Source organism: Cibotium barometz, chromosome 29 (assembly GCF_041138505.1).
Source record: "Cibotium barometz isolate CiBa-2024 chromosome 29, ASM4113850v1, whole genome shotgun sequence".
Lineage (NCBI taxonomy): Eukaryota > Viridiplantae > Streptophyta > Polypodiopsida > Cyatheales > Cibotiaceae > Cibotium > Cibotium barometz.
This window is the reverse complement of record NC_141074.1, coordinates 30,744,037-30,768,014: the sequence shown is the minus strand read 5'-3', so window position 1 is coordinate 30,768,014 and position 23,978 is coordinate 30,744,037. Positions and strand designations below refer to the sequence as shown.

At 45.5% G+C, this 23,978-nt stretch overlaps 1 protein-coding gene across 2 annotated transcripts; it reads right to left on the bottom strand.

The window, feature by feature from the left end:
* Positions 1–209: 209 nt before the first annotated feature.
* DECOY (decoy) lies at positions 210–22,569 on the bottom strand. Of its 2 annotated transcripts, XM_086823124.1 has the most exons (7): positions 22,116–22,569; positions 2,232–2,306; positions 2,001–2,075; positions 1,733–1,862; positions 1,528–1,656; positions 993–1,105; positions 210–588 (listed from the first exon to the last, which is right to left on the bottom strand). In XM_086823124.1, exons 1-7 carry the CDS (start codon positions 22,403–22,405, stop codon positions 516–518), a joined length of 885 nt encoding a protein of 294 aa, XP_086679250.1. In that variant the 5' UTR covers positions 22,406–22,569; the 3' UTR covers positions 210–515. The 2 variants fall into 2 exon arrangements, with proteins under 2 accessions (XP_086679250.1, XP_086679251.1); XM_086823125.1 differs by having other exon boundaries at positions 478–1,105; positions 22,116–22,566.
* Between the last annotated feature and the right edge of the window lie 1,409 nt (positions 22,570–23,978).

The window sequence follows — 23,978 nt, the reverse complement described above, 5'->3', positions numbered from 1 at the left end:
CCAAGTTTAAAACATGAGAAAAAATCACATTTTGAAAGTTCTACAACTTCCTGTGAAGAGCACCAAAGATTTGGACTCCAAGCCCATTAGAGAAAGATGCCATGGACACTCCTTCAGAGAGGTTGACAGCATGATACCTCATGAGTTACAATCAATGTTGAGGGAGGATGAAGGTAAATCGCCAAAATAGCAAGAGAAGAACATGCTCCTTCAGGAACAAAGGTGTTGAATCAATTCAACTCATCCAAAAACAGTGACAATATAAGCACAACCGCTCAGTTTCAAGAATCAACACTATCAAGAAATTAGACCACCTGCAGTTGTGTCAACACTTTTGGAAATCTAAGTATGTTGCCAAACAAATCCATATTGGCAGACTACCAGGCAAGGAGGTTAGTGTGCCCAAGAGATCAAAAGCATATAAAGTGCCACGTATGACAAATTCAGATGATTAAAGAGAAAGACCAACCTCTACCTTCAGTAAGCATGCCAATGGAGGCCCCTGATGTTTGCCCTTATGATGAAGTGTTCATGATTTCACACAAAATGTGACCTTCTATCGAAAATGTTGCTTGAAGAAAATTCAGTCTGAGATCAAAGCCAATCAAGCATTAAAGCTCAATTTAAGAACTAAACTAGCATAATGTCGCACGGACCTGTCAAAAGTATTGTGAGCTCTAATTTTTTTTGCAAAGCAAAGCATATTTTCATGTATCCAAACAAGAAATCCAGATCTTCTCGTTCCCTATGGTGCAGGTGCTTCGACACCAGAAAAGTTAAAATTATTGCTTGTCCACCATTGTGGTGGAGCAACCCATTCTAGCACCCGTTTGAATATGCAGTCATCAATCTCTCTCCTTGTGACTCGAATCCAAACAAGGCATGCCCACAGCCAATACAAACATAAGCATAGGCAGACTAGACAGCCTCCTACATGATTTCAATAAATTACCCTCAAGTCATCAACTAGCATTTGTTTCATGTATACTGACAAGTCTAGCTCAAAGTATTCGAGTAGCTCCTCCTTGGTTACCCATGCATAGTCCTTGTAGTTCCAAGCTTTGTATCGTACTTTTCCCAGCAACTGTGATCTGAAAAAAAACCTCTGATTCACAAAACATGTGTTGTTAACATCAGGAACTCTAGGAATGTTTAGAAATTATTCCGCTCCAATTTTTGCATAAGGAGAAAATGCAGTTTGGTTATACGTTTATCAATATATGTGGGCATGCAGTGTGTATGAGTATAGCTAGTACACAAGTACTTACATTCATTCACACATCTCACATTCAGTCGTACAGACGTGTGTACATACATGCATGCATACATGGTGTATACATACATATTCGCATACACATGCATGGTATACATACATATACAAACATATCCATACAAAAATACATACATGTGATCAGTTTTATATGTTAGAGATCAGAAGTTACTTTGAAAGTAGTGACATACATATACACACATATCCATACAAAAATACATACATGTGATCTTGATATGTTAGAGATTAGAAGTTACTTTGAAAGTAGTGGGAGTCTTGGATTTGGGATCCAGGTGGCTTTCACAAAAATGGCCACATGGAGCATTGCCAACAAAGTAGACATCCTCTTCTTTAGCTGCTGTTGGTACAAACACAGACTCTGCACACTGTAGACAAAAAGTCCCGTCAGTCAGAATGCACCTGTATTTGTACGCCAAATCATATAGAAAGTTAGTATGATACCAGGCGCATTGTTTGCTCGTTTTTATATAGCCTTTCAGGAAAATGCCAAATAAGCTTCTCCTTGGACCTTCCCAAGGGGTATCCTTGTACAATAAGGTATAGCCTTCGATCCAATGCCCGCTGCAAGGACCTGCAGAACCAGCTCCTCACATGAACTCTTGATGTGAATCCAAAGACACATGCCTCGCCAATTTGAATTAACAAAAAATATATCCAAAACACAGATTGAAAAGTCCAACTGACACAAACTTAAAACCCAATTATTTACTTTCTGTCATTTGACTTGTCTGCTTCCGTGATCCTAGGACCAGGTTCAAACTTAAGCTCAAATGCATTCTCCTCCCTGCCATCAAAAGCAGACATCACTGGGTTGCTCTGCTACCAAAAAATTAGAGTTCAGGATGGCATGTGCATTGTATTGTTGCAATTGACATGTTGATATCTATCATCTAAAGAGAACAATTAATGGATCCAGATTTTGAGACAGTTTTGCAGGTACCGCTCGTTACTGCTGCTGAGTGCATCAATGAACTCTTTTGGATACTGCCGCCTATATTGGTCTTGCCATTCAGACCTGCAAAGAAGTCACGAAATGCGCATGTTGAGTGATCTTTATGCCAACAGTGGCACAGCCTACTAAATTTTATATATTTTTTAAATCAAATAAATTTGGAGACCAAGCATAGAAAGTGGCTGCAATATATAAATACCAATGGAAAGTTCAGGTTATTTCCAAACTTCACAAAAACAAAAGTGCAGTCTTGACTCTGTGAGAGTGTACTCAAAAAGCTTCAAATCATCAACTCCATCATGTGTAGCATAGACTTTATGGCATCCCCACTCACGTCATCAGCACCCAAGAGCAGGTAAAGGTTCATGCATAAAGATACGTCATGGTACTAGACAAATCTTCATAAATCAACCATCGAGCTGAGTTTCTATCACTTCTCTGTGTTGGGTATGGGGGAGAAGCCTACACACAGACACACACACACACAGCTGCAAGAGAGAGAAAACGAGTGAAGCTCAGGAGTGCTGGAAAAGATGTACTCAAAAATGATATGAAAATGAGAGTACAAGTGAGTACTAAAAGGCCTAGGGCAGGCTTAAAGCTTCGCAGAAAGCTTCAAACTTTTCCCTCAAAAGAGGCTTTGTAAACCCATCTGCTATATTGGCATGTGTAGACACATAAGCCAAGTCAATCTCTCCTGCATGGAGCCTTTCCCTGACATAGTGATAGTGAACCTCAATATGCTTTGTGCGGGCATGAAATACTGGGTTTCGTGCAACTGCCAAAGCACTCTGACTGTCAGTGTAAATGGTGGTAGGGGACTGCTGTCCAACACCAAGATCGGCTAGAAGGCGTCGTAGCCAAACACATTCCACAGTAGCTGTAAAGGCTGCCCTGTATTCAGCTTCACAACTAGAAGTGGCCACTGTTGGCTGCTTCTTACTGAGCCATGAGATGCATGAGTCACCAAGAAGAAAACGATTACCACTAGTTGACACTCGCGTGTCATAGCAACCTGCCCAATCACTGTCTGTAAATGCAAGCAAGCATAGTGTAGAAGAACTGCCATAAAACAACGCAAAGTTTGCAGTGCCTTTGAGATAGCGAAAGACACGCTTACACGCTTGCCAATGCATAGTGCTCAGACAATGCATGAATCTGCTCAACTAGAAACAGCATACTGTATGTCCAAATGAGTAGAGCATAAGTAGATAAGGCATCCCACAGCTTGCTGATAGGTGGCAACATCAAAAGGCTCACCAGCATGCTCAAGTGACAGTTTTAGACCTGGTTCCATAGGAGTAGAAACAGGTTTACAATCTGTCATGTGAAAACGCTCAAGGAGCTGCTCAACATATCTGCACTGAGATAACATGATACCACCCTCAAAAGGTATAAACTGTATGCCCAAATAGTAATGTAAATGCCCCATGTCTCTGACATCAAATGCATGCTGCAAATCAGCTTTAAAAGCTGAAATATCACCCTCTTCAGGGCCAGTGACGAGCATGTCATCCACATAAAGAATAAGGATGAGAACATTGTTCCCAACGTGGCGTACATAAAGTGTACTCTCAGTTGAACTATTCTGAAACCCTTTGGCAGTCAAGTATGTATGAATTTTGTGGTACCAAGCACGAGGGGCCTGTTTAATACCATACAGTGCTTTATGTAAACGGCATACTTTATTTTCTGCACCTTTTTGAACAAAGCCAGGAGGCTTAGACACAAACTTCCTCCTGCAAATCGCCATTCAAAAAAGCAGTTTTAACATCCAACTGATGTACATGCCACTGCTTGTGGGCAGCCAATGCAATAACAGTACGTATGGTAGTCATACGTGAAGTGGGAGCAAAGGTCTCCTCATAGTCAATGCCCTCACGTTGGGCATACCCTTTGGCGACCAAGCGAGCCTTATGGCGATCAACTGAACCATCAAGCTTACGCTTAAGTTTGAAAACCCAATTTGTGCCAATAGCACGCTTGCCCGGGGGCAAGTCACATAACTCCCAAGTACCGTTTTTGTCAATGGAGTCTAACTCCGGACGCATGGCTACCACCCAATGGTCATCCTCCAATGCATCAACATGAGAAATGGGTTCCTCATTACAAGCGGTGGCAACAAGAGCTGTATCCACATAATGTGAAGATGCATGGCGAGAAGCAACACGTGTACGACCTGGCATAAATGTAGACTGTTTGCTATCACGCAAAGTGTCAACCAGCCATCTAGGAACAATTTTTGACTTCCTCGTATCTGCATCTTCCTCTGCCAATGCATCACCTAAGGTATCCTGATCAATCTGAGGCATTTCAGGATCAATTTGGGGCAAGTTCAGCTGCTGAATTTGCTGGTTTTCAGCAGGCAGAGGTGGCTGTAAATGAGCTGATACTGGCTCTACATTGTCCACATTTGAATTGAATAAAGGCAACAAAGTATCAAAGACATCTTCCAGCCCAATAGACGGCTGTTTGGTACATGAGACAAGTGGTTGAGATGCATATTCGTCAAAGATAACATCTCTTGACACAATGATCTTGCCTGTATTAGGCACGTAGAGTCTGTATCCTTTACTCTCAGTACTATAACCAATGAAAATGCATTTGATTGCCTTTGCATCAAGCTTGTGTCTTTGTTGTGTGGGCACATGCATATATGCCAAACACCCAAAGACTCTCATATGAGTCACCACTCGAATCCTGCCATTCCATGCTTCATAGGCAGTCTTAGATTTCAGGGCAACGGTTAAGCACATAATTGGCACACATAACCGCCTCAAGCCAAAACTTATTGGGCAGATCCTTGCTTTTGAGCATGCAACGTGCCATCTCCATGAGTGTATGATTACATCTCTCTACCAACTCCATTTTGGAGAGGAGTATAGAGGGTAGTACACTGATGAGAAATACCATGTAACTGCATGTAAGCTGTGACAAATATTCCCCCCCTCGATCTGTACGCAATGTGATAAGCTTGTGTCCACAAGCATTTTCAGCCATGGGACGGAAGTCTCTGAAAGCTGCAAAGGCACCTGACTTCATTTTAAAACCATACACCCAACAAAACCGAGTGTAGTCATCAATGAACGTGATGAAGTACAAGTGTCCTCCAAAAGATGGAGTCCTCATGGGGCCACAAAGATCACTATGAACAAGCTGTAATGGTCGGACAGCCCTCATAGCCCCATCTTTAGGAAAGGAATTCCTGTGCATCTTTCCAAGGATGCATCCCTCACATACATGCTTGAAGAGAACCTGCATAGGAGGAAGCTCATGCACCATACCTTGCTTCTGCAAGCGTACAAGAGATGGGAAGTTCAAGTGACCAAACCGAGCATGCCATAACTCAGTGTCACTCATCACACGGGATGTGGAGGCAATCATAGCATCATGAGAATAAGTACTCCTGTCATACATGTCAAGCTTATACAAGCCACTGCATAATGTCCCAGAAAGCATAAGAGAAGCTGAATCTTTGCTGTCATACACTGAGAAACAATAATCAGAAAACTGAACCTTAAACCCAGATAATGCAAGGGCTGAAACAGAAATGAGATTCTTCTTAATGCCTGGTACATATAAAGTGTCACAAAGAGTAAAGCTATCCCCATCACATGCTGTTAGCTCCACATTGCCAATGCCTTTAATGGAGTAAGAGGCATCATTGGCACACATAACTATGCCGCCTGGAGGTGAATCCTGCAAATTGGCAAAGAGATCTCTGCAAGAAGTGATGTGCTTAGAAGCACCACTATCAAAGTACCAATCTCCAGCTGAGATAGACATACAAGAAGCAGGCAAACTGCATGTAACCACTAATGCATATCCCTCATGAGCAAAGTTTGCCTCTTCTTTAGTGTCCACAATAGCAGCCAAACCTTGCTGCTTCTTTTTCTTTTCACTCTCAATGCGCTTCCTACATTCCTCAATAAGATGGCCAGGTTTTCTACAATAGTTGCATCTCTTCTTTTTCTTGTTGTCACCCTCTTTAGACGAGGTAGAATCTGAATGGGCATGTGGTTTGCCCTTAGGTTTACCACTAGATGAAGCCCCAGATTTACCTTTGTTTCGATCAAAGGCACCAAATGCTTGATCAGCAGAAAGCATAGTGGTCCTATTAGAACGAGACTGCTCCTCCTGCAGTAAGAGAGTCACCAACTCATCAAAGATATACAAGTTTGGATTACCCTTCATGAGTAGACGAAGAGTAGTAGCAAAACCCTGATAGGATTCTGGCAAACCCTGAAGCACTGTAGATACAAGTGAACCATCTGGAATGACCTCATAATATTGATGAGCTGCTCTCACAAATCCTTGATGCGGGTAAGGAACTTGTCCATTGAGTCACCCTCATCCATATGCTCAGACTCAATCTTCTTGCGAAGATAGGCAACACGGGCCTCATTGCGAACCTGATCCAAAGAAGCAAGTACATCCCATGCACCCTTAGAAGAAGTGCATGAATGAATGTGCGGTATAACCTGCCTTCTGCATGAGAGGGCAATCAAAGCATGTGCCTGAGCATCCTTGGCATCCCATCTGAGCTGTTCTAGAGTGGCTGGCAAAGGTGCAGAAGATGTAGCACCACCTGAAGATACATCATCACCTGCATCCATGGTTCCTGAAGTACTTGCTGCTCGTGCAGGAGCAATGGGCCTGACATCAGCCCCTGATACATAAACCCACAAATTCTTTGCAACAAGTACATGTTTCATCATGTATGCCCACATAGGATAGTTGGTGCCATCCAACTTATCCTCAACGGAAAGCATACCAAATAAATCACCAATATTCCCAGACATGGTGGTCACAAGTATGTTCAAACAAGTAGTAATGCTGCAATAAAAAAATTTGGGGAAAATGCTCCAATGCCAACCAAATGTGCCTGCAATACCCAAAATTGCCTACAAATAGTGCCAATTTCTGCAAAATCGAGTCAATTTCTGCAAAATCCCCTAATTTCTAGTGCAATTACGCACTGAATCGGGTAAAATCAGTGCCAATGTTGCAATTTTGAGCTCAATGGTGAAAAGCCCCAAAATTAATGCAATGTATTTGCTAGCTTTTAGCAATTTCCGAGAATTTGAAAAAATTATAGAAATACCAATGTTGTGGAGCAACTTCAATCGGGTAGGCACAATAGTGTACACGATTTGTACTACAGGTATAGTCGCTTCAGTCGATTGGGCGCACAGGTCAACAGGCGACTGTGTAGGTGCCACATAGCAGCTGCGTAGGACAGCAGGTACAATAGTACAGTCGGTGGCAAAGTGTACGGAGCAACAGCAGTCGACGGTGCAATACAGGCAGGTACACAAGGCGGACGCAGTACGGGCAAGTACACAAGGCGACACAGTACACCGTAGCTAGTATAGTCGGGCGGCGGTGGCGCTTGTACGGCACAACTGATACTGTCAACAACACTGGTACAGTCGTGCAGCGTAGGGCAGGGCAACAGCTGCAAGTCGTGGACGGCGCAAAGCACTGGTCGACTAGTAGCAGGTACAATCAACGGGCAGCATTACGGGCGCTTCAAGGAGGGGCGTGTATGGACAATAAGCTGAAGCTTTGATGGGTAGCAAGGGGGCAAACCCTAATGCTAACCCTAGCCAAGCTCTGATACCAATGTTGGGTATGGGGGAGAAGCCTACACACAGACATACACACACACACACAGTTGCAAGAGAGAGAAAACGAGTGAAGCTCAAGAGTGCTGGAAAAGATGTACTCAATAATGATATGAAAATGAGAGTACAAGTGAGTACTAAAAGGCCCAGGGCAAAGTGCCCAACACACATAAGTGTGTTCACACCGGAAAAAAACCTGTGTCCAGTCACAGGGAAAAGTGCCCCTGAGTAAGCTGTGTTCACACCTGAACTAGGCGGGAGTGGTCATGACCAACACTCTAGAGGTGAAGGGCAGACTCAGCCATGATGAAGGCTAGCACTAAAGAGAGCACCATGCAAGCGTGCGCATCCACACACACACACACACTATAGCTGGTTGGGCAATTGCACTGCTTTGGATAAAATGCATAATATAAACCAGCTGGCTATGTCCGCTAATACAAGATATATAAATGGAAAGTTGGAAGGTCCGTTGTAGGATAGCATGAAAGATTAGTTTGTCGATTCCGCAAAGTTTGGTACTCAAGTATAGTTTGGCCCTCAATTCTGAGCCTGGCCATTATTCAGTGCACAGACAGGCAAATAAGTCTAGACGAGATGTCCACTTCAAGGAAGAGGATTGGGTCTATTTGCATATAACGAAACAGAGATTGAAACAAGTGGGCAAACGTTGTCCCAAGCTTTCTTTCCATAGTTTTGGACCTTTTCCTATAGTTAAGAACATAGTTGTTTCTCGTACAAGTACGAACTGGTTCGTACGGTACGATGTCGTACGGTACGAATAGCCGTTTAAAGCCGTTGCGTTGCCCGTTTTGTAGCCGTTTTAAGGACCGTTTTCTGGCTGTTTTTGGCTTGCTTTGTGGCCCATGTGACATGTCACATGTGTTTAGGCCTTTGCTTGGCCCATTGCCATGGGCCATGGGCCATGGCCCATTGCCATGGCCCATTGAACATTCCTATAAAATGCCCACTCCCTAAGCTTCTCTAAAGGCTCTCATTACTCAAGTGACCATCAAGCCCCCCCTTCTCTTGAGTCTTGCTCAAGTGACCATCAAGCCCCTCTCTCTCTCTCTCTCTCTCTCTCTCTCAACTCTCAACTTTCAAGCCACTCTCTCCCCCATAGGCCATCTCTCAAGCCTCTCTCTCTGAAGCCTTTAGGCTCTCTCTCTCTCAAGAGTCAAGACTCAAGCCTCACACTCACATTTTCTCAAGCCTCTCTCTCTCTCTCTCTCTCTCTCTCTCTCTCTCTCTCAAGCCTATCCATCTCTTGAATGACAAGGGAGAAGAATGAAGCCTTTAATGTGCATGCTATCCATGTAGAGAAAGCCGATGGAAAGTCCAAGTCGTATAGGTGGACTTGTACGTATTGTGGCAAACAATACACAAGTAGAGTTACTAGGCTTCTCCAACATCTTGGAAAGGTGGGAAGCCAAGTTGCGCCATGCAAGGAAGTCCCCCTTGCTATATCGGATGAGATCTTCAACAAGATCAAGGGTGAATTGGGTGCTCACCATGATAGTGGTAGAAGCTCAAGGACAGATGATGAGGTCATTTCCCCGCCTTGTGATACATCCTCCCCCGCCGCCTCCATCGGTGCCACCTCCGCCGGTGCCGCCTCAAAGAGACAAAGGCTTGAGTCTCCCATGAGGCAAGCCACTCTAGCCCAAGCCACCGGGGGGTTCTCTTCTTCTCTATCACATCTCCGAGAACGGCAATGGCTAGCGGATATAGAGATTGCACACACCATTATTGAGTGCAATCTCTCATTCCATGTGCTCAAGGTAGATCAATGGAAGTCAATGGTGAAAGCCATTGCAAATGTGGGCCCATGTGAAGGATGGACCGGCGTCTCCGACCATGACATGCGCACGAAGAGACTTGTGGATGAGAGGGAGAGAATCGATAGATCTCTCAATCCGGTGCGGGCGGCATGGTCCAAGTATGGGTGTAGCATCCTCTCCGACGGATGGAGTGACCGGAAGAAGAGAGGCATCATCAATATACTTGTCTCTTGTCCTCTTGGCACATACTTTGTGCGGGGCGTGGATTCCGAAAAGGCAGGGAGGAAAACATCGGGTGCATTCGTATATCGCTATATCAAACAAGCCATCATGGAGGTAAGTTTCAACTTTCAACTTTCAAATTGCACTCAAGTCTTTAAAGTTTAGGCTTTAGTATATGTGATATGATCATATGTGGCTACATCCAAGTCACGTACATACTCATCAGCTGCAAAAATCTCATCCTTTGTACGAAGGATGGGTGGCAAAACCACTCTGCCATAAATAATCTCAAACGGGACCTTTCTCGTGGAGGCATGGATCGTATTGTTGTAGGCAAACTCAACATGTGGAAGATACTTCTCCCATGCAGTCTTTTGATCTGCCACATAACACTTCAACAAATCCAACACGGCTGAATTTGCAGCTTCACTTTGGCCATCCGTTTGGGGATGATAAGCTGATGAAAACTCAAGTTTAGTGCCCATGTTATCAAATAAAGCCCTCCACAAAAGGCTCGTAGTCCTCGGATCTCTATCCCCAACAATGGATTTAGGCATACCATGATGCTTGAAAATATTAGCAAGAAAAAGCTTCACCTTATGATCAACTTTAATGGTTTTCTTGACGGACAAGAAATGAGCTTGCTTGCTAAACCTGTCCACAATGGTCCAAATAGCATCATTCCCATGCTGGGATCTAGGCAAGTCCATAATAAAATCCATAGTAATACTTTCCCATGGCTGCGAGAGGGAATAGGCAATGGCTGAAGCAAACCTGGAGGTTTTTGCCTGTCAAATTTCACTTTTTGGCAAGTAATACATGCACGTACATATGCCTCAATGTCTTTACGCATGCTTGGCCAAAAGAAATATCTCTCAATCATGTGTGTAGTGGGCATGATACCTCTATGACCAACATAAGGTGGAGCGTGACATTCCTCCATAACCTTTGGACGCATATCCTTCACCACATATAAGCAGTTATCCTTCATAAGATAACCCTCTTCGATCATATAAGAGGCATGTGAGTGACCAGCCATCAAATCAGTCCATATATGGCAAAAATCAGTATCCAAATGATACAAATCTCGCATAGCAGATAAGTCTCCATGAGAGGCCATTGAAATTGCAGCCACATAAGACCTCCTGGATAATGCATCTGCCACCACATTTTTCTTTCCCGGAGTATGCACAATCTGAAAATGAAACATGGAAAGAAAGTTTGCCATTCTCATCTACTTCTCTGAAAGCTTTGTTTGAGATAAAAAGTATCTCAAGCTCTGATGATCTGTCTTGACTACAAATTCAGCCCCAAGAAGATAATGTTTCCATATCTTTAAGGCATGAATGACAGCCAAGAGCTCTTTCTCATAGATATCCATATGAAGCTCAGCATCATGCAAACGACGGCTCTCACATGCCCGTCTTGATTTAGGACAGCCCCTATACAATCGCCACAAGCATCACATTCCACTATGAATGACCTTTGCAAGTCGGGAACAATCAATACGGGTCCACATGATAGCATGCTTGAGTTGCAAGAAGGCATCCTGTTCTTTTGGAGTCCATTTGAAAGTGGTTTTCTTCTTTGTGAGATCATGTAGAGGGGTGGCTATCATAGCAAAATGCCTTATGAAACGCCTATAGTATGAACATAATCCCAGAAAACTACGTACTTGATGTACATTTTGCAACTCTGGCCAATTCCGAATGGTTTCTATCTTGGCACGATCCATTCTTACTCCATCCTTGGACCCAAATAATGTATCTCTGAACGAAAGAACTCACTTTTCTTGGCATTAATGAAAAGTTTATGCTTCCGCAACTCTTCGAACACGGTGATCAAATGAGTTCTATGTTCCTGCTCATTCTTGGAGAAAACCAAGATATCATCAAAGAACACACCTATGAATTTGGGATGGGATCGGAATATCCTATCCATCATACAATTGAATGTGGCTGGAGCATTGGTGAGACCAAAAGGCATCACCAAAAATTCATATAATCCAAAAGCTATCCTGAATGCAGTTTTGTGGACATCTTGTGGCACCACTCGTATTTGGTGATAACCACTCTTCAAATCAAGACAGCTGAAACAAGCCGAGCCATCAAGCTTATTACGCGGAATTAGGAATCTATTCTTGATGGTGAGCTTATTTAAAGCTCTATAATCCACACACATGCGGAATGATCCGTCTTTCTTTTGAACAAGAAGCACGGGAGAGCAATAAGGTGAGGAACTTGGCTGACCCAAACCTTTCTCTAAAAGCTCATTTACCTGCTTCATAATCTCTTCTTGTTGTGCAGCACTCACACGGTATGCGGGTTTGTTAGGTGGAGAACTGCCTGGCACAAGATCTATGCGCTGATCCTCCGGCCTTTGAGGAGGTAATTCACCTAGCAATGCATCAGTAAAACAATCGTTCAATGCATGAAGAAAATTCAGCCTATCGTGAGTCAAAGCATCCACATTTTGATGACTTGGGTCAATGCTATCATGAACAAAAACCAAGTACCCAGAAAGACTCTTTTTCATTGCTTTATTAATCTGGATGTGAGATACAAGTGGGATAGAATCCCCTTCCTTGCCAGCATCAGTGATATGCATGCGGCCTCTATGCATAAAAGAAATCATGTTTGTCTTGTACTCTTTGCGGGGCTCAAACCTATGATGCCATGGCTTGCCAAGCAATACATCACATCCATTAAGTGGTGCAACCAAGAAATGCTCATGATCAAGGTAACCCTGGATATGTATGCGGCGTGCGCAACTTCCCTATTAGTGGGGTAACCTGCACCTCTTTACCAATAAAGGCAGCTTCTGCTTCAATTTGAGGTCCCATGTTCTTGTTAGAAGTCATCTCCTGTCCAGTTTTATATACACCAGGGCCTTTGTTGTGGGTGTGCCTGCCCTTATGAGGTGTTTTATCATTTTTCCCTTATTTTTCCCATTTTTTTTGTGGCTTGGGAGGCAGCCCTGAGTTGGCAGGAGGATGCATTTGCTGGCCGACTACATCAGGATGTGTGTACTGGAGCTGGCCGACTGTACTTAATGCAGTCGTGGACCCTCAGTGCTGGCCGACTGGCTGCATGGTGCTGGCCGACTGATGATGCAGTCGTGGAGCCTTTTTCAGCAGGCCGACTGCTCATCTGGGGGCATATAAATAGGCCCCCAGCCCCCTTGCCACTAGTGTATCATACCCGAGATCTTCTTGTGTATTTAGAGCAGAGTTACACGCCTACATCTCTCTCTCTCTTGTGCTGTATTTTTCTGCATGCGTTTTTGCTCTTGTGTTCCCAGATCTGGTCGTCATCTCCGCTGCGTATTCTGACATGGTATCAGAGCCCTAGGCTCTAGATAGTTCTTGGGATTTGTGTGAGCAAGAGGGGGACTGTTTTGTGGCTGATTGGTGGACTGTTTTGGACTGTTCGGGAAGAGGAGAAGCAAGAGGACGGCGGGCTGATTTGCTGGACAGCCACTTGCAGGTTTTAGTTCTTCTTTGTTCCCACCCACCCACCCACCCTTTTCAGAGTACATCCCCGCAACAGCAGATCTGTTTGAGATGGCTGAGAGATATGTGAAGATCCCGACACTCCCCACGTTCCCGGTGGACTGTCAGTTGGACGGGAGCAACTACGGCATATGGAAGGTTATGATGGAATCTGTTTTGGAGTCTTACGACCTCGCAGATTTCGTCGTTGTTGGGGTTTCACGGCCGGAAGTAGAGGAAGGGGAGTTACCGTCAACCCGAAAGGACTGGGAGGCTCAGACACAGATGTGGGATCGTGTCAACGCCAGGGTTCGTTCGTTTATCTTTCTCAACTGCACACCACAGGTAATCAATCATGTAAAGCATATGACGCTGGCCAGAGGTATATGGCAGCATTTGGCCTCTCTTTACAACAGGGTATCGCCCATGAAGAGGATTTCCTTGGAAGTACAAATGCGGGTTATGAACCCTGCAAAGTCATCGACGATGCGGGAGCATATTAACAAGCTCCAGGCTCTTCAGCAGGAAGTTCTTCAAGCTGGGAAGGAGATATCGTCAGAGGACATGCCATAACGTTGCTGTCGCACTTGCCCTCTTCGTACTCAGCATTTTACTCGTCTTTGATTACCAGTGGTGGCAGGCTCAGCACCATCACGTGGGAGGAGCTTGTGCCCATGGTCCTGGACCAGGAGGAACGATTCACGAACCCTCCTCAGGGTGGAGGTTCGGAGGCCTTAACTGGCCAACGGTCGAAAGGCCGTAACTCGGGCAAAGGGAAGGCTTCATCGAAGAAGTCTTTTGAGAAGAAGTCCGACGCTGACCGCGAGAAACTGAAGGCAGAGAGGACCTGTAATAATTGTGGCGAGAAAGGCCACTATTGGAGGCAGTGTCCCAAGCGAAAGACCGAGAAGGGTGAAGATTCCTCAGTAGCAATCATGAAGACTCCGTTTTTTGTGCACCTGGAGGTGATGGACACCGATGTTTTATTTTCTTCAGGCAGGGAGGAGATTGGAGGACTCTCCGCAACGGATACTCGGGAGTGGATTCTTGATAGTGGTGCTTCCAGGCACATGACTCCTTTCCGTTCCGGTTTACAGGATCTCTGCAGGCTTTCTAGTCATATTCTTACTGGGGATACGTCCACTATCCCAGTTCACAGTGAGGGCAGCATGGAGATAGTTCCCGATGGCAGAGGGGGGAAGCATTCCTCCCAGGTGTTGTATGTTCTGGCACTTGGTTTTCATCTGTTGTCAGTGCATCAAGTTTGCAAGACTGGCGTACGGGTGGAGTTTAATGAGCATTTTGTTGCTCTCCGGGACAAAGCAACAGGCCAAGTGGTTTGGGAAGGCAGAGTGGAGAATGGAGTTTACAAGCTTTCAGCACTCTCTCTCCCAGGTCCTCAGGTTTGTGATGAGTGGCAGTCTGGTAATGGCCACTTAAGTGTGGATACGCTGCAGGTACAGGCTTTCCGGGACCAGATGGTGGATAGCTTACCAGTAGATGGCAGCAGTTGGCAGGAACTTTCCAGTACTCATGTTGCAAGTTCTTGTATTCGTGAGTCAGAGGAAACTGAACATGTCACTTATGCTCTGATGTCTCGGAGTATTCGGGACAAAGAACCTCCTGTAGAGCTGAGGATGTTCTTTCCACGGGGACCTTTCGGAAAGCCAGGCAGGTGGCAGGTGATTACTTGCACAAGGAGGTGCATACTCCAGGCTTTGTGGTTCCGATTCAGAGGGGGTGGTTGACAGGTTTCAAAAGGCCTTGCGTGGTCTTCAGCAGGTTTCCAGGACTTGTTTGTGCACCGTAACAGGTGTTGATTCTTGTGAGCAGTGTGATGCCTCTTTAACTCAGAAGCAGAATGGTTCATTGATCTGGTTGATGGACACCGGATTGGACGGGAGCTTCCTGATGAGGCAATTGAGCTCATGGTTGCAGATGACTCTTTGGGAGGCAGGATTGTGTTTCCTGTGGTTTCTGCGGCATGCGAAGGATCATGGACTCTTGTACACAGGAGGGGGATTGTTGGATGGAGTCCGACTCCACGGTTGGAGTGACTCGGTTTGGGGAGGAGATCCGGACACGAGGAGATCTACTTCAGGCCTAGGAGAAGTTTTATGGAGCAGTAAGAGGCAGTCATCTTTTGCCTTGTCGAGCACAGAGGCAGAGTACCGGGCTGCTTGTGATGCTGCTTGTGAGGTGGTGAGGATGCAGAGGTTGCATTGCACGTTTGGGCTTCCACTGGAGGAACCCATGGTCATCCAGAGGCACTTTGTTCGTGAACAGATCGTTGCTGATGACATCTTGCTAGAGTTCTGTTCGACAGAGGACAGTACGCTGGACCTCTTTACGAAGTCGCTCTCTCAGGATTTGCTCAGGCGGCACCCCAGCTCCCTGTGTGGTTGGTTTCACAGCCAGGAACTGAGAGGGGGTGTTAGAAGTCATCTCCTGTCCAGTTTTATACACCAGGGCCTTTGTTGTGGGTGTGCCCACCCTTATGACGTGTTTTATCATTTTTCCCCACTCACCGCATTTTTCTCTTATTTTTCCCATTTTTTCTGTGGCTTGGGAGGCAGTCCTGAGTTGGCAGGAGGATGCATTTGCTAGCCGACTACATCAAGATGTGTGTACTGGAGCTGGCCGACTATACTTGATGCAGTCGTGGACCCTCAGTGCTGGCCGACTGGCTGCATGGTGCTGGCCGACTGATGATGCAGTCGTGGAGCCTTTTTCAGCAAGCCGACTGCTCATCTGGGGGCATATAAATAGGCCCCCAGTCCCCTTGCCACTAGTGTATCATACCCGGGATCTTCTTGTGTATTTAGAGGAGAGTTACACGCCTACATCTCTCTCTCTCTTGTGCTGTATTTTTCTGCATGCGTTTTTGCTCTTGTATTCCCAGATCTGGTCATCATCTCCGCTGCGTATTCTGACAGTTCTCAACCTCAATACCCAAGGCAGCTGCCATCTGAATAGAGATGAAGTTATCTGTTGCACAATCATCAAACATAAATAAGGCGGGCTGATCCTTGATTTGACCCCATGCTTTGCATACCATCCGCTATTTTGCATCATGTTTTGTATTTCCCTGCACATCGGGAACTGCATGCACATTAGCCTTGGTTTGCTTGTCCTCATGCTTTGGTTTGCGGTCAGGGCATTGTCTAAACATGTGCTCTTTGCTGCCACAAGAAAAACCCCCTCCATGGGATACATGCCTTGAATACATGTGACCATCATGCCCTCCATGAGCACTAGCATACATATACATGTCACCCTTTGTGCCTTGTGGAGAAGATGCATGACGAGAGGTGGCTGTCACCTCTTCCCTTTGCATAAATGACCTCAACCTTTGAGATGCGGGATCTCCATGCTTCAAGCGAGGTGGATTTCTGAATTTCAGCTCTCCATCTTCCCCCTCTTTGATGTCACCTTTGCGGAGGAGGTAGGAAAGTGCCAACTCCCTTGGCTTCTTGCCCACTTCTCATGCCATGGACTCAAAAGTCATGTCCACCATTGCATCGGCTTTCCTTGCTTTAATGGCACTTTGCACATGGAGATCTTCATGCAAAAATTTCAGCTCTTGCTCTTGTGCCTGCAAAAGCTCTCATATGCTCCAATTCAGCCCTCATTGCATTAGGCTCCTCTTCTTGCATAACTGTCTTTCCACGAGACGGTTGTCCCCTCGAATCACTATCATTCACCTTCTCAAGGGGCTTGTGCCTTCCCTGTAAAGCATCAAAACCACACGAGGCACTTGATGGGCCCCTCGAATTAGGCACTTCCAAAGGGTTGCCTTGGCTGTCCATTGTGTTAAGTGTGCTAGAAGCGGGGTGTCCAATACACGGTTCGTTTCCCCACTAAGAAGAGGGAAATAACCGTGCTCTGATACCAATAAAACCGATCCCGTCAAGTGGGAATAGACTCCGTTGGACACCCACACGCGTAATAGCACAACTTAATTATCACAATATAAATGAACAACTCAAAAACAACTAAAAACTGAAATGAAATGAAATGATGATCAATGGACACCAGCACTGGGGCCGGAACGGGCCGACCCCCCCCCCCTCAATATATGATATATTATTGGAAGTATTTAAGTGATACAATGCTCAATGGGTTTAATGAACCGGATGATGTCCATGTACAATTGAAATGAATACAGTTACCAAACAAGAGACTTGAAGTAGACGTTCGAAGGAGAGCGATCCACTTGAAGAAGTCTAGTCTCTACGGTCCCGTGCCTTTACTGGAATCCGCGCAGAGCGCCCCACTGGTGCTCCAGGACCACGCACAAACAGGCGCTCCCGTACTAACGCCCGGCTCTCCCGATCTCAGCACCCATGGACCGTGGTTCTCTAGAAGCTTGGACTACCCGGCACCGAACGAGTGTTAGTAGCAGAGAGTATCCCTTGTAAGATTTACACCAAAGACCTTTGCTTGAATCTCAATCCACTCACCTTGTAAAACAAGGAATATGGCTTTCAGTAGTACTAGGCACCCACGTATGAAAAGAGAGAAGCCTTTATTACTGCTGTTGTTGCCAGCTTGAGAGATGGGGGAATGAACTGTCAGCAGCTGCCCGACAGTACGGGGAGCTGGAGTCACCTGTGCGCAAGCTAGATAGAAGTCCTGTGTGTGCAGCCGCCTGCAAGGTGAGAGATGGGAACCTGTACGCAGCCATGCAGCCGCCTGTGGGCAAGCGAGAGAGGAGACCTGCGCAGCCACCTGCGTGCAGCCGCCTGCGCACAGTCGTCTCTAGCAGGTGGAAGAGATGGCTAGGCGCAGTCGCCTATGTGCAGCCGCTTGCAAAGCAAGGAGAGAGATGGGAGAAAAACCTGTGCGCAGTCACCTGCAAGGCAAGAGGATGGTGGCCTGTGCGTAGCCGCCCGCAGAGCAAAATGAAGAGAGACCTGTGCGCAAGAGCAAGCAGAGTCGCTTGTGGGCCAGCGTCGAATCCCCGAAGGTGGTCATGCACAGCCGCCTATATACAAGAGGAGTATCACGGCTGATTTGCATGGAGGGGCACACGACGAACAGCTGGCCAGCCCACCTGAATCGGATGGAGGCGGCCAGTTCCAAAGTCCCAAGGGCGTGTGGGTAGGTGGCCATGCACCCACCCCCACACACATGCTTAAGTGAGGGGTTCCCTCCCCACCATGGCCAATACGTGGGTGCCCTTAATGGGTGCCCACCCTACCAAGGGCACTATGAGATATTGGGGAGGGTGCCCACTCATTAATGAGTGTGAACCTGCAACCTTATAAAATCAAAGGTTAAAAAGAATGCTATAAAATAAACAAATGCAATACACTTACCACCTGTTCACACGCAACAAAACTCGTCAGAAGACAGAGCAAACTTCACGACTCACTGGCAGGCGTCCCCGCTCAGTAAGTGGCACGTCAAGCAGGCAAACACAAGAATACAAGTCACGCGAAGACAGTTCCAGGCATGCAAACATGAATGCATGTGCAAACAGAATCATGGACATATCTCTCGTTCATGGAACAAGTACTAAACATTTCTGTCGAGCACAATGATGGCACGACAGAAAACATAAATCCCGGTCTTCCTATGGAGTTACAGTCCCAGAGGTAAGACACAGATCCAGGCACGAGCCTCCCTATGGAGTGACAGTCCCATAGGCAAGACACGGCACAAATACTGGCTCTTCCATGGCGTGACAATCCCATGGATAGAACACAGTCCAGGTCATACACAGGTGGCACCACTCTGGCTCCCGTCCATGTTATGCAAAATACTGGCCCCTTCACACGAGACACCGGCCTGGCCTCAAGTGAACGAGACACAAATCTGGAGATGGACCAAATGGTCGGCCAATTGGTGACATTAAGGTTGCTAATTGAAGATGGTTGACCGTTCACCCACCTCGGTTTCATTTGCATCTCTATGGGCTGATTTGCAGTCCGGGACAGCACATATACCATATGTTTGATGGATATCTCATGTATGCTAACAGATTATGTGTTACCAAAGACTTTGAGCAAAAAGTTTTGCATGAGTCTCATGCACCACCTTATGCAGGGCCTAGAGGAATTTTGCCAACCACTTAGTTTATTGAGAGGTATTTCTTTTGGCCTAATATGCGTAAGGATATTGAGGCATATGTACGTCAATGCATTACTTGCCAGAAAGTAAAGTTCAAAATGCAAAAGACCCCAAGGTTACTTCAGCCATTACCCATGCCAGATGAACCTTGGGAAAGCATAGCCATGGATTTTATCATGGACTTGAATCGTACACAATGCCATATGGACTATTATCGACAAATTTAGCAAGCAGGCTCACTTCATACCAATGAAGAAGACCATTAAACCACACCACATGATTAAACTTTTTCTGTCACAGATCTTTAAACATTATGGAATGCCTAAGTCCATTGTTGGTGATAGAGATCCTAGGACTACTAGCCTGTTTTGGAGAGCTCTCTTTGATAACATGGAGACAAAACTTAACTTCTCGTCAGCTTTTCACCCCGAGACGGATGGGCAAAGTGTAGTTGCAAATTCAGCCATACTTGATTTGCTCGAATGCTATGTTGCCGAGTAAAAGAGCATGTGGGAGAAATTTTTAGCCTTGGTAGAATTTGCCTACAACAATACAGTACACTCTTCTATTGGTAAAGCACCCTTTGAGGTTATTTATGGCAGAGTAGTCCTGCCCCCATCTTACGTACAAAAGATGAAATCTTTGCACCAGATGAATATGTACGTGATTTGCAGATGAATATGTACGTGATTTGCAGGATGCTTTTGCAAAAGTACGGGCCGTCATTCAAAAGTCCCAAGAAAAGCATAAAAAGGTTGCAGACTACATATGGATCTCAAAGAAGGAGATTGGGTATTGCTGAAATTTGATAAGGCCGGACCTCCTAAAAGACCTGGCAAGGAGGGAAGCTTGCCAACAAGTATTATGGCCCTTTCAAAGTAATCCAAAAGATCAACGATGTTGCATTTAGATTGGCTCTTCCAAATCATTGGAAGATTCATAATGCTTTTCATATGAGCCTACTTCGAAGAAAGTATATGGGACCAGAGCCCAGTGAACCTATGGAGGAAGACCCTCTTGAAGTTGAGCAAATGGAAGAGATTCTCCACCTTGAGCAAATTCTCTGTCATAAGAAAAAGAGGCGAGGCCGTTTACAACATAGGTATATAGTGAAGTTTCGCAACTACCTCGCTATGGATGCTAAATGGTTGGACGACAAACATTGAGAGATTATCCTTAGATTTTGGATGCCTACTTGGAAGCTTTTCAATTACAGTCAAATATTTAGAAGAGAGGAGAGGTGTCACCATCTGGTTCCCTGAACAACAAGGTATCCTTAAATGAGTGCAAAGATCGATTTTTTATTGGACCCTTCTATGCATTTGGACACCACTTTGACTCGTGAATCACCCTTAGGATATCCAATGTTTGGGCTTTGCTGATATGATCAGTAGTCCCGTACCATGGACTGGTATTTCCAAAGCGATGAGAGCTTTGCTGATATGATCAATCTCTCTTAGTAGTGCTAGTGTGACTAGTAGGCCTAGCGGTGTGACCAGTATGACTAGGACCACTGGTAATCGAGATCATCTAGTATGACTAGATCCTTGGGTGAGATACATGGCTTGAGAACGGGGGATTTCCAGTATATATTTACATATGCATTGCATTTTGTGTGTGTGCAGAGATAGAAGATTTGCTAGATGCATGACTTGTTTTCATGTCCTGCATGCCTGTATATGTCCAATCTCGTAGCGCTGGGATGCCCAGAACTTGCTACGAGGCTATGTGGATGTCTTCGCTTGTTGATTAGTGATTGGCTTCCTGCAGGTGCCAGAACTAGCAAGAAAAAGTCACAAAATAAATATTTAGAACTTAGTCAAAATTTATAAGGTGGAGTACTCACACCCACATTAAAATGGGTGTGAACACCCCAATGGGCACACAAACCCATAAGTCCTATTTAAGGGGAGGACTTTAATTATTAGAGGAACCCAATATCATTTACATGGGTTTTAGGCACATTAAAATACAAGGAGAAAACAAAAAAAAACCTTGAGGCATCACTGACCACGTCTGCGATTCTAGCGCACGCACGTTGGTACCTTCGCATGCATGATAGCAAAGGTGGTCGACATGGGGAAAGGGGCAACCGGCAAGCGGTCGATTCTCTCTCTCTCTCTCTCTCTCTCTCTCTCTCTCTCTCTCTCTCTCTCTCTCTCTCCCGGCAGACTGAACAAAGGCCCTCGACTCTCTCTCTCTGTCTCTCTCTCTCTCTCTCAGCAGACCAAGTTCACCGCGAAATGTTTCATTGCTGAAACAATTTATTTTGGAACGAAACGTTTCAACATCGGGCAAGTGGACAATGAACGATAGACCGAAACGATTATATACATGAAATATGAAGGTTGGGGGCCAAAATCCGAAATTTCATATTTGGGCCTTCAATTGGAGAGAAAAAGTGCAATTTTTCCCTCCAATTTAGGAGAAAATATACTTTCTTTTGTGTATGGATCTTTGGTGCATTAATCAAAGCTCCATAAAATTGATACACATGTTACTAGTTGAATGTAGATGTGCCTGCATGTGCACACGTGTGTATGCATGTATATAAATGTATACAATGGCAGGCTTGGCGAGAGACTTAAAACATGCATTTTAACGTCCTAAAGAGATAATGGCAGTGCTAAGAGTTTAAGAGATTCTTAAAGGTAAAGAACAGAGGGTTAAAGCATACGAGAAATTGCGAAAAGCTTCGATCTCTGGCGCAGGGGGCGGGACGATGACAGGGAGGCGTTCGAGGGCGACTGCAGCAACGAGCTTCTCCTCTTGAGGGCTTGAGGGGTCGGGCTGGGCAACCTGCTGCTGCTGAGGGAGGGGCACCTGCACTTTGGCCTTCTCCTTGGCTTTGCCCCCAAAGCTTCTTCTACTGTGGCCCAGCAGGTACCGCGCTGCTGTGGCGGCCGCCCATGGCGAGGCCCTCTTGAGCTCAGACGAGGACAAGCTTCGTCCCACCTTCTGCAGCATTTGAATGGACCCTCCTCTGTGATCAGAAATGAGAACAGAGACACCTCACCCTGACTTACACATCCCGTGTAGATGGTGGTGATGGCTATGACGAAGCTTTTAGCCCGCAGGGTTTATCGCACAGTGGAAGTATAAACCCTTAAGTGTATTTGAAGGTCATCTGGTCCCTAGTTATGCATTCATAATAAATTGATACATAACTCGTTCCAAGATTTGACACCTTATCCAATTGCTCCAATTTTTAAATGCCACTTACGTGGCAAATTGGCCTAAGGTTCTCTTTTTTTTTTTTTTTTTTGAAAATGGCCTAAGGTTCTCTCCTCTAGCTCTCTTTCTCTCTCTCCCCACCCTCGCTCTCTCATCCCCTTCTCACTCCCTTAGCTAGTTCTCTATCTCACACCTCCCCTACTACTCCCCTTGTTCCACCACCTCCCCTCCTCCCCCTTCGCCCTCCTACTCCCCCTTCCTCCTGCCTCTGTCGCATATCCACAGTCTTGTCCTCGTGAGACAGAGCAGCACGCGATAATTGTATGGACAAGACACAAACGAGAGAGAGAGAGAGAGAGAGAGAGGAGAATTCACGATCATGTCGCGCATAGATTTTAAGCTTGCACAGTGTTTGTGTTTGCCCTAATTTCTCTGTGGGTGAGCCTGAAGCAATTCTACTAGTCGTGCTAAATTTTACCCCCCTTTCAAAGCCATTCGTGCAGAGAGATTTTCCATTCGGGCAGTGGAGAATTTGCGATCGCGACCGTGCCGCAAATTTTTAGCCTGCACACTATTTGTGTTTACCCTAATTTCTCTGTGGGTGAGCCAGCAAAACCGTGCTAAGGATTTACCCCCCTTTCATAGCCATTCGTGCAGACAGATTTTCCATTCGGGCAGCGGATCTTCTCCTCTTTGTTTGCAGGGCTAAAACATAACTCTTCTCCTTCTTCTAGTAGAAGCATTAATTTTCAATGTTGACCAATGGAAGTGAGTTAGGGAACAATAGATATGGATTTTGTAGAGGCACATGTCTCAATAGAAGATGCAAAGAAGTTTGAGGGTGGAGGGCCAGATCCAGAGTCTGAAGATCAGGCTAAAAGACAGAGATTAATCAGAGGTGAATATGGAGGGAAGGAGGCTGGTCGGATACTTCAGGATACCTTGCTTCTTGATGCACCTCAAGAAGAGAACCATGAGGTGGCTTTTGACTTTCGAGTTGCACAAGCTAATCAGATTTTGCAACCATATGTGATGGCAAATCATGTTAGGGATACCAAGGGTCCAATAGAGAAAGTGGTAGATGCCCAAGTGGAAACATGGAGGTTTGTGGCACAAGTGGAATCCTTTCATAAATAAGGCTACAATCTTCTTTTTTACTGGACGAATTCCATTCTTCAACAAGATTACGGATTGGTTACATGATTTATCAGATGGTAATTTTGTGGAGAAGATCTTTGACGATCCCAAAGGATTCTATGAGGTCCTATTCTCATCCAAAGAAGTTCAAGATTTGGTTATGCAGAAAGTCCCGTTATTTCTAGATGGATAGTTGGTGCATGTTGTACCTTGGCGCCCTATGGCAGAG

What these genes read in the sequence shown, in the direction of transcription:
- DECOY (XM_086823124.1), bottom strand. Translation starts at nt 22,405, where the DNA reads ATGCTGCAGAAGGTGGGACGAAGCTTGTCCTCGTCTGAGCTCAAGAGG. An exon ending in CTCAGCAGCAGTAACGAGCG is followed by an intron (nt 2,076 to 2,231) that starts GTACCTGCAAAA and finishes TTTTGATGGCAG; the next exon opens with GGAGGAGAATGCATTTGAGC. An exon ending in GAATACTTTGAGCTAGACTT is followed by an intron (nt 589 to 992) that starts GTCAGTATACAT and finishes CTTTGATCTCAG; the next exon opens with ACTGAATTTTCTTCAAGCAA.